The sequence below is a fragment of the Olea europaea genome, unplaced genomic scaffold (assembly GCF_002742605.1).
Source record: "Olea europaea var. sylvestris unplaced genomic scaffold, O_europaea_v1 scaffold1486, whole genome shotgun sequence".
Classification (NCBI taxonomy): domain Eukaryota; kingdom Viridiplantae; phylum Streptophyta; class Magnoliopsida; order Lamiales; family Oleaceae; genus Olea; species Olea europaea.
In genome coordinates, this window is record NW_019232425.1 from 139,355 (window position 1) to 149,854 (window position 10,500).

The following is a 10,500-nucleotide window of genomic DNA, read 5'->3' on the forward strand; positions in this document are numbered from 1 at the left end:
CTTATTTAACTTAGTTTCCTTAAGCTCTAGATTAATACTCTCCTAATCCAAGTCGAATACGCCTCTTCAAAAGACTTCTATTTGAGTCATACTCCTAACACATTAGTCATGAAATTAAAAGCCCTGAGATTTCAACACAGCTGATGAAGAGTTTACAAAATGGCAACTGACGTGTATGCATAGAGAAAATGTTTATTCAAACATCGCTTTCTCTTTTTACAAATTCACCATTTGTAATTCCATTTTTAGCAAGGGATTCATCTTTCTTCTTCTTCTTCATAAAATTGTCAATGGAGAAGATGGAGGAGGTGGTGGCGCGATGACGATGCAGGCAGAGGAGTTGTCAGTTGAAGGAGAACCAACAACTTAGATTGTGGTGTATTCGGAAAAAAAAAATTCTAAGAATTTATATAAAATGGTGGGTAATGAAGTAATTCTACACAAGTTAATAAACAAATTGATTGAAATTGTAGTGTAACAAGGAAAGGCCCATTAGGGAGCGTTTTTTTGTACCCAAAAAACTGATTTTTTGACCGTTATTTCACTATTCCAGAATAATTTTTGACTTGGTTTCTCATAAATGACCATGACCTCCACTTTTCTCCTAACGATTAAAAATTCAATTCTCAAAATCACTATCGAACAGGACCTAAATTTTGTCGTGGTAATACAATTGCCTTGTGAAAAAAATTAAGGACTTGAATGGGATGACAAAAATAGGTATGGAGTTATAAGTTACAGTTAGAGATTTACCACCCTTTATATTGGCAATTTGATTTAACTTATATTTCAAACATCCAATTGTTTTTGCGCTATTTAAGCACTATTTTTATTTTTTAATATATAAAAATGGAAAACAAAAGAATTCCCCCCACCCCCACCCCCCACCCCCCAAAAAAAATTAACACTTCTTAGAATCTGGTTGCAACCGTCGATTCCTATTTATGAGACATCGTATTTGGCAATCCATTGGAATTTGGTACAACAGTTATTGAGTTTTGGCATCGACAAGTGTTACTTGTTTTGATTTTAAGATTTAATTTATCTGTGTTGAAAAATATCAAAACTCGATGTTGACGCTGTCAAGATTCACGCTTTAGAGATCGATAGTGCAAATAAACCCTAAAAAATCCTTTCAAGATCTTTGTGGGAAGTGAAGCGGACCTCGGCCTTTGACTCTCCTAAAAAATATTACATATAGCCAATCCACAGACCTAAATTTCATGAGCAAAAAAAGGAGTGGCTTTCCTTCTAGTTTTAAAAATCAAGAACATACTATTTTATATTTGCTAAATATCTTGCAGTCAAAGTGGGGATCAAATCCATTTTTTGGTCCTTCTCATTGTGCCTTTGTTCATTATTTCATTACACTCTCATTTCGCACTTTATAGCTTTCTGCATACTTGTCTTCTCTCCTCAGCTAAGCTAATTCTTGCATTGGAGGGACTAATCCAAGATTGTCACCTTCTTGCAGGTATTGGGAAGGATTCATGACACTCCTCGAAATCTCGACTTCGATCATTTTCAGGTAATCTCATGTAAAGGAAGTGCTTGCTTATGCTATCCATCTCCATCGAGATCACGAAGGTACGAATTTTGGTGCAACAGTAAACAACTTTTTATGACTGGTTTTAACCCTCAAAATTTTATTTCTATCATTGCTCGAATTCTTTAAAGTTTGTTATTAAGTTATTTACTAAATTTAATTTAAATAAGGAGCATATAAAAGAAGAGTGGACAGCAAACTTTGGTTGAATATGACAAGGTATGCATAAAGCCAGCATTCTACCAAGTGGCATAAACTTGAAGTATGGAGAGAAAGTTAATAATATGCCAAAAACTTGGTGTTTATTTTTTCAAAAAACATACATAATTGCATCATATCTCTCTCGTCGGCAAGTTTTGGCGTCACAGTGGGGACAAAATGAAATGCATATAATTTTAATACTTTTCATATTCTGATTAAAGTTAAATAAATATACTATAATAATTCTTGGGGGCAAAAAAAAAAAAAAAATTCGATTTTAATTAGACCTCAAAATTGACATTAGCTAACACCATAGAAAAATAATCAAGTTGATAAGTGTCATTTTTTGCCACTAAATGACGACCACTCCAATACAAGGCTGAAACAATAATTTTGTTTACTTGAGAATATCCAACTCTTTCGAACCGTTGATTTTGTCCTCGCGTCAAATAAGAGAGATCCTTGTCAATTAAATAAAAATATATGCCAAGATCAAAATATATACAATTTTCTTTATTTTTATTAGTTATGTACTTATTTCTTCAATTAAATAAAAAAATTTAGAAAATATAAAATTTACTTACTTACTTATTTATTTATTATTATTTTATTTTTTTTATTTTTTTACTTTTTATGTTTGGAATTTGTGTGAGATATCAAAGAGAAATAAGGGAAAAGTCTATAAATAAATAAGAACGATTTTGTTATTTGTACGTCGAGGTGTTAACGCAGAACACCTTACGGGCACGGCCAATAAAAAAATTGTTGTTATACTTAGCAATCCCAAATAATAGCAAAGTTTGATTTGAGTGATTGAATTCAATGTATGACCAGCTATATCCAACTAATCAATCCTAGGAATCTTAATAATTAATTGAGTAAACGTAGCCCTGTTCAAGTTGGACACCTACACATCTCAAGTGCTGTTTGGTTGATGTTTCACAAAATAAGAAGACACTGAAAAAAAGTTACATCCATTTTTCTTTGTTTTGTCTTGCCAACTTATTCGAATAACATATCCTCAAAATTTGTGGCTATGATACATATTGACAAAAAGTATTTATCCCAATTCTGTATTTTCTTGTACGTGCGGGCTATAAGAATGTTAAGCAGGGCTTGGCGTACCAGTTGAGCCAACATATGCTTGCTTTGGGGCGAGCCAAGTACACACCGACTTGATTGAAGAAAATGCGAGTCGGCTAGCTAGTCACAAGTGGGCTCATACATTATTTATTATTTTTTTCTTCCTAACTCTTGGACGATCTCATCAATGTGAACTGACAAGTGGCTGGAGGGGGGAAACCTAGCTCATCAATTTGTGTGTGGAACGAGTTGACAAGCGGCTGACCCTACTTAACATCCTTAATTGGTTATAATGAATTTGGACAAAAGCATTGCAAAAAATTTCGTAAAACATGAAGAATTGCATTATTCTCCTCTCTTTTTTTCACACATAAATTTACATTTGGCATGAAAGTGAAAACCCATTTTCGTAGTTTATCTTTTGCCCCTAGAATATCCATAAATGCTGAGCAATCAAAATCTCTAGCTCGGTGAGTACTAATAAATTGTCTACAAAAATTAAGCGTGACATATAGGGCAAGATGTAGCACATTGAAAACCCAAATTTCACTACGTAACATCTCAGCACGAAAGAGAAATAAATTATGCAACGAAAATGAGAAACTTGATGGTGATATATGCAGAATTATAATTCGACGATTTAAACTTAGAATGAACCATATTTTCATATCCAAACAGGGCCTTCTAGGTTTAATTGTTAGTATTTTGAATTTTAGATGGAGGGTTGACGTGCCAACAATTTTTGACCACATGCAAAAATCCCACGGCCATGAAATTCTTCCAAATTTGTCTCGTTGCTGGGGAGGTGAGATCAGAATTGAATTCTTCCTGATTGAACTCGTATGCTGACTCAGCACGTACATCTCCCTATTTATGCCTATAAATTGAAAAGCATCGTATAAATATATATAATCTCAAACTGCAATTCCTATAATCCTATCTATACATACATACATACAGATTTTATGTAAAAATTAAGACGGAGTTGATTGAACTACTCTTTCTTGTTTTCTCAATCTTGATTCAGGTTCATTTTTCTCATTTCTCGCCACCATTTCCTTATTCATGTTTCTTTATTTCTTTCTTTCTCTGTATGCTCTTTGCGCGGTTTGCATCTTTTAGCTTAGCAAATTTTACATGAATTTACGTTCTTTTTTGGTCCCTTCCTGTTATTTATATGATCTCTGCGAAGGAAAAAAAAAACGAATTCTATATATTTTAATGATTTTTTTTAATATTTGTTCATTAATCCCGATTCTAATTAGTTGCTTATTCCTCATTTTTTTTTTTTTTTTTTTTTTTTTTTTTTTCTTTTAAAAATAAAAAATAATTTTTTTGGTTGTTATTTCCATGATATAAGTGCATGGTTTGGTTGGATATGCATGAGTGACGCTATAGCCAGCAAAGTGCCAACTTTAGCTTTCCCAGATTATTATCATTATATACTGTTTCATTGTTGTCTTTTTCTTAATTAATTAATTAATATTTATTACTTGTGGTTTCAGTTCCTCATAGGCAATGAGGAGTTTAGTCCCTATGGGAATATTTAATTAATTATGGGTTTGATTTCTGCTATTTGTCTTGGCGTGTTGAATTCTCATTCCTTAATTGATTTAGCCTATGTTCTGTAACCATTTTTTAAATTTTTTTCCCCTCATATTCATTTTTTAACTGCATGTTCTTATAATGAAATATTTTTCGCGTAAATTCAAAATCTTTTCTTACATTTTAGCGATATATTCTCCAAAAAATTATTATTCAAAAATTCATTCTTTATAAAAAAAATTACTGTCAAACGGACCTTATTTAATTCACCTTAAGTGTCTGACTTAGCTATTATGCAGTTATAAATCCTAAGATTCATACTTGTTTAAAGCAAAGTTTACTGCTCCATGTCATGTTCACCTTGACATGCTTTTGGTAATTTTGAAACCAAAAATCTTTTATCTAATACAAAGTCAATTGGATTTTTTTTTATAATGGTGCTAGACCCCATTAAAAAATTAAGATAAAGAAATAAAATCTTGTTCATTATCATATTCCTGATATAAACTAAGTCTGTAAATGCCATTGTCTTTACATGATATACATCAAGTATCCCACCCAAGTAGCAAATGGTTATATGTATTTTTATAGATTCCACATTTAATTATTTCATGTCGCAATCGAAGGCTTTGCATAAGAACTGGATGCAATTCTTGTTGAATGATTCCTCACTTTTCACTATGGCCGTCCTTTTATATTCCTAGATCCACATTCATACTGAAATGTAACAATCCAATGATCCATCATATTTAGTTTTAAGATTCTGATGCAAATGAACAGGTTTAACTGTTTAATTTTTATTTATTATTAATTAATTATCTTTTATTATTTTATGTCTAGTGCGAATTTTATTAAAATAGATGGATTTTCTAGACTTTATTTCGTTTCACTTGGGATTTTTGTTTAAATAGGAAGTTGAGATTTTATTGTAGCTGCTTATGAATATTTAGTAAAATATTACTTCTCTTTTTATAAATAAAACTATGTAACTGTGTACATGTTAATATAAGAATTAATTATTTCATCCTTCTTTCATTAGCCTGCAGCAGCTGTGGAAATTAGCAGGTTCTTGGAACTGAGAACTGATTCTATTAGTTGAGAAGAGGAAGAAAAGAAGGCTACTTCACATTTCAATAGCACATAGTGAAAAAACAGAAAAAGGAAGAAAAATGGGATTCTGGACTCTATTTGAGGTGGCTTCGATGCCAATATTACAGGTTCTCTTAATGTGTTCGTTAGGAGCTTTTATGGCTACTGATTATCTCAACCTTCTGCCTGTGGATGCTCGAAGATCTTTGAACAAAGTAAGTTAACAAAACTGGAACGGGATAAATCAAAAGCATATATATTTTGTTCTGAAATATTATTATGGCATTGCAGATTGTGTTTATGGTCTTCACTCCTTCACTCATGTTTGCAAATCTTGCACAGACTGTTACCCTTCAAGACATTATCTCATGGTATAGTTCCTCAAACATTAATACTCATTCTGATACGATCCACATTTATGATGCGCCGTGTGTCTGACACAGTACGCGTTGGATATGCAATGGCAGATCCAGCCATAATTTTGGACATGAGTTACAATACAAATATACATGGATTTATCTTAATTAAAAAGGAAAAAAAAAAAAGAATAATGTGGACATTTGCAGGGGTGGATACGGGCTATAGTCCGGTCGAGCCTGCGCTTGTATCGGCCCCTGTGGATATGTCGACAAGCAATTTTTGAAAAAAGTGCTGACACGACACATTGATTAAATTCTTCATTTACACAGTGTAAATTTAGTTTTATATCTATTATTAATTTTTTTTCTTGAAATCTTCTAAATATGCATACCTATTTTTTATTTACTAATAATTTTGAGTTAAAAATATATAATATTTCCAATAAAAAAGAAAAAATGATCATGATAAAATGTTTGAGGAGTGTCGATATCTGACACGCATTTGATACGGACGCGCTACCCCAATTGAAGTGTCTGTACTATAGAGATCCATAGTGCGTTCAACTTCTCTTTCTCTTGACATTTTTTCAGGTGGTTTATGGTTGTTAACGTCGGCATCACGTTTCTAATCGGAGGGATTCTTGGATGGTTAGCAGCTAAATTATTAAAACCAAAGCCACATCTAGAAGGCCTCATTATTAGCATGTGTGCATCAGGTACTCATTAAATGCAGCAGCTTCAAGCCTATAGTTGCCATAGTCAGAAGTCGAATTCTTCTTTGTTTCTAATCGGCAGCACCTAATTTGTATTAATGCGCTTAATAGGAAACTTGGGAAACATTATGTTGATAATTGTCCCTGCAATCTGCAAGCAGGACGGCAATCCGTTTGGAGATAGTTGTTCCACAGTTGGACTCTCATATGTTTCTTTCTCTATGGCTGTAAGTGTTCTATCTTGCTCCCTCTGTATATAACTTTAAATTCTTTCATTGATAAAGTCACATCCCAGGTTTTTATCCTAATAGAAATCACATGAATTCACATTTCACTTTCGGTCTTTTCTTTGATTAAAATGCAAAGGACTTATCACTGATGACTTTAATTCAACTGCAGCTTGGTGGGTTCTACATATGGACTTACAGTTACCACTTAATCAGGTCTTCGGCCGCAAAATATAAGGAAACGCTAGCAGTTGAGGAGTCCTTAAAGGAACCCAACAAGGATTTGGAGGCAAATGAGAAGAGTCACCTTCTTGATGGAACAATTGAACATGTTACAAAAGCGCCAACGGTAAGCCCCCTCCTTTGTGGTGTATATCGACATATCGACTTCAAAATAGGCAGCGTAATTTATTGTAAACTAACATTATCTGAAATCTCCAAATCATTGATCTGTAGATTGAAGCTAAGAAAGAAGCAAAAATCTGGGAACAATTGTTGGGATTATTGCATAAGATTCTTGAAGAGCTATTGGCTCCTCCAACCATTGCTGCTGTGAGTTCTTTATACTAATAGCCTGACTATTCACCTTTTCCTTCATTACTATATTAATTATAATTTTATAAGACTTTCAGATTCTTGGATTTATATTTGGAGCAGTTACATGGCTCAGAAACCTCATTATTGGTGACAATGCTCCACTCAGAGTAATTCAGGATTCAATTAAATTACTTGGGTAGGTAAAATCTAGTTTCTGATACAAACTTGGCGTACAAAAATGTACATGATTAAAAACAAATTTCTTTCAACTTAGGGCAGAATCATTTATTTTGCAGGGATGGAACCATTCCTTGCATCACTCTTATTCTGGGAGGGAACCTAACACAAGGTATAAAAACAGCAACATTTTCAAAATCTTGAATAATTAATTGTTGAAGAGGTAGCAGATTAGATTATTAACAGTGTTATGAACTGAATAAACAGGGTTTCGAAAGGCAAGATTGAAGCCAGTGATCATAATTGCAGTAATATGCGTGAGATACATTCTACTTCCTATAGCAGGGATTGGTGTTGTAAAAGCAGCTTCACATTTAGGATTTCTCCCATCAGATCCTCTTTATCATTTTGTGCTCATGCTTCAATTCACAGTGCCACCTGCCATGAATATTGGTACCATATTTTCTGACTGGCTTTCATTTATGCTTGCACTTCAAAGATCTTAAATTTTAATTGAAAAATGAATTATTTTCTAATAAGCTGATTATGCAGGTACCATGACACAGCTATTTGATGTAGCCCAAGAGGAGTGTTCAGTGCTGTTTCTTTGGACGTACCTGGTTGCAGCTCTTGCACTCACTGTCTGGTCAACTGTCTTCATGTGGATTTTGTCCTAAAACATAAGTTGGAGGGACAGATATGGAGAAACAGATAGAGAAGCCTTATGAGTGTATATATGCCCGATAGAAATTAGTTAGGCATTAAGCATTGTTGTATTGGGATTCAGAAATTCTTTTTCAGTATTCATTTTTTTTTTTTCTATTTTTTATGTAAACATAAAGCAATTTATCAATTGAGTCGAGTCTCAAAAGATCCTTAACGGGGCTTTAGTTTGTATTCATATAGAGGAGGGCCATTATTTTTCGTCAAATCAAAGGATAAACTTCAAGAAAGAAAACTGAACAAATTCTGATATACTCTTCTCGTCTCCTTCTTCACTGCAATCTCGTATCTCCTTCACCACTCCCTCCCTCCACCCTTCTCTCTCAGGAGTGTTGAATATTCTCGAATAAGAAAATGGAAGAGGGAAGAGAGCCATAGCCTGCAATGGAGGATCGATGCATGGTGGGCGCTAGAAGGGAAGCAGGAGAAGTGAAAGAAATGGTAAAGATCAAGTACCAAACAGGAGCTATATTAGATATTTAAAGTTGCAAAAATTTTTATACAATGTTGTTTTTTACTTTTTGAAACCAAACCAAACCCACATACTAATGAATAAATCTTCTCACACAATGATAAGTGCAATTTGTGCACTTATTTAGGTCATATTATTAAATTTTTTGTCAAATTATTAATTTTTATTTAATTTAGGTTAATTTTTTTTGTGTTTTTAGTGACGAACCTGGTTGAAGCAATTGGAGAGGAAGAAGGACTAAAGTGCAAAGAAAAGATGGCTTGAAGAAAATAATACATTATTTTTATGTGGAATCAAAGTAATTAACCTGGGAGTCCATAGTCCAAGTTAAAGAATAATAATAATAATAATAATAAAAAAGGCGGCTGTTGGAGCAATAAAAAAGGGGAAATATACAAAGGGAGAGAGAGAGAGAATAGACGGCTACAGTAGGAAAGAAGCAAGGTGGGCTGCTGCTTTGCATGAGGCTGATTATATATATATATATATATATATATATATATATATAGACACCCACACAGCACACACACGTACGGGCTGGGAAAGAGAGGAACAATTGGAGTTTTTTTTGGAGATATAAACACACACAATTGGGTGGCTGCTAATTGGAGATCCTTTTTGGGAGTCAATCACTGTGCTTGGAGTTGAAATACAAATACACAGACGCGGACAGGATTAAGAGAAATCGGCCGCAACTCGAAATCAGGAAATAAATCACATTCCGTTGATTATGGGTCTCTTTCCACTTTTATGAGTTTACTTCCCACATCACGCTAGGCTAATTTCTTTCATATATTGGATGAAGATGAAACCCTTTATTATTTATTTTTAATTTGAGAAATATGGTTTAGTTAAATCTTTACAATTTTTGATTAATTTTACATGCTTAATTTTATTATTTGATTTTTTGATCACCAATTAAATATATAGTTTCTTGTTGTAGTATTAGAAGGCTCATAATAGGTCTAAAACACTGTTTGATTAACATGCGTACAATAAATTTAAGGCATAATGTTTATCATGTGTGCAATTTTTAAGATAATTGTAAAATTAAATGTGTTCTATTAGTTCGAATTCGGATTAGGAATATATTCAGGTCATGACTAGAATAGATTTAATTTCTCTTTAAAAAAAATTAATTATAATAGATTATCAATTGTCAAGAATTCATGAACGAAACTAAGTGCATAATCAAGAATTGGAATAGATAATAATAGGTGGATTCGTAATCCAATACACTCTTTCCATATATACACGTATTAAATTTGCATTCTAATCACTTTCGTAGATTAACTTAGATTAATAAAAACATCAAATCAATTTTGTTTGATCACTTCGAATCTAATTAAATATTAGTGCACTCAATTAAATTTTATCCTCGTAGGATGATATTATTAATTCACTAAATCTATTACTTGTCAACGATTACGTATGCTTGTGGGTTTCACACAAACAAGTTTTTGACGTCGTTGCCAAGTTAGACAATTTGGTTGACAATGATGATTCAAAAACTTATTCGTACAAAACCCACAAGCGTACGTGATTATTGATAAGTAATAAATTCAATGAGTTAAAAGTATCATTCCACAAGGAATAAAATTTAATTAAGTGCACTAATATTTAATTAGATTCAAAGTGATCAAGCAAAACTGATTTGAGGTTTTTAAATAATCTAACTTAATCTACGAAAGCGATTAAAATGTAAATTTAATATGTGTATATATGAAAAGAGTGTATTGGATTACGAATCCATCTATTATTATTTATTCCAATTCTTGACTACATAGCTTGTTTCATTCATGCATTCTTGACAATCAATAATTCTTTT

The 10,500-nt window shown here is 32.7% G+C and overlaps 1 protein-coding gene across 3 annotated transcripts; it reads left to right on the forward strand.

Moving 5' to 3' along the window:
* Positions 1–3,726: 3,726 nt before the first annotated feature.
* On the forward strand, positions 3,727–8,454 carry LOC111376321 (protein PIN-LIKES 7). Of its 3 annotated transcripts, none has more exons than XM_022999271.1 (11): positions 3,727–3,857; positions 5,415–5,679; positions 5,756–5,835; positions 6,415–6,539; positions 6,648–6,763; positions 6,936–7,112; positions 7,220–7,315; positions 7,396–7,496; positions 7,597–7,649; positions 7,745–7,930; positions 8,030–8,454. In XM_022999271.1, the coding sequence occupies exons 2-11, from the start codon at positions 5,545–5,547 to the stop codon at positions 8,152–8,154; spliced, it is 1,194 nt and encodes a 397-aa protein (XP_022855039.1). In that variant the 5' UTR covers positions 3,727–3,857; positions 5,415–5,544; the 3' UTR covers positions 8,155–8,454. The 3 variants fall into 3 exon arrangements, with proteins under 3 accessions (XP_022855039.1, XP_022855040.1, XP_022855041.1); XM_022999272.1 differs by having other exon boundaries at positions 3,740–3,857; positions 5,422–5,679; XM_022999273.1 differs by having other exon boundaries at positions 3,740–3,857; positions 5,425–5,679.
* The last annotated feature ends 2,046 nt before the right edge of the window (positions 8,455–10,500 follow it).

Coding starts and splice junctions, on each gene's coding strand:
- LOC111376321 (XM_022999271.1), top strand. CDS start 5,545: ATGGGATTCTGGACTCTATTTGAGGTGGCTTCGATGCCAATATTACAG. Junction 5,680..5,755: donor CTCGAAGATCTTTGAACAAA/GTAAGTTAACAA, acceptor ATGGCATTGCAG/ATTGTGTTTATGGTCTTCAC. Junction 5,836..6,414: donor CTTCAAGACATTATCTCATG/GTATAGTTCCTC, acceptor ACATTTTTTCAG/GTGGTTTATGGTTGTTAACG.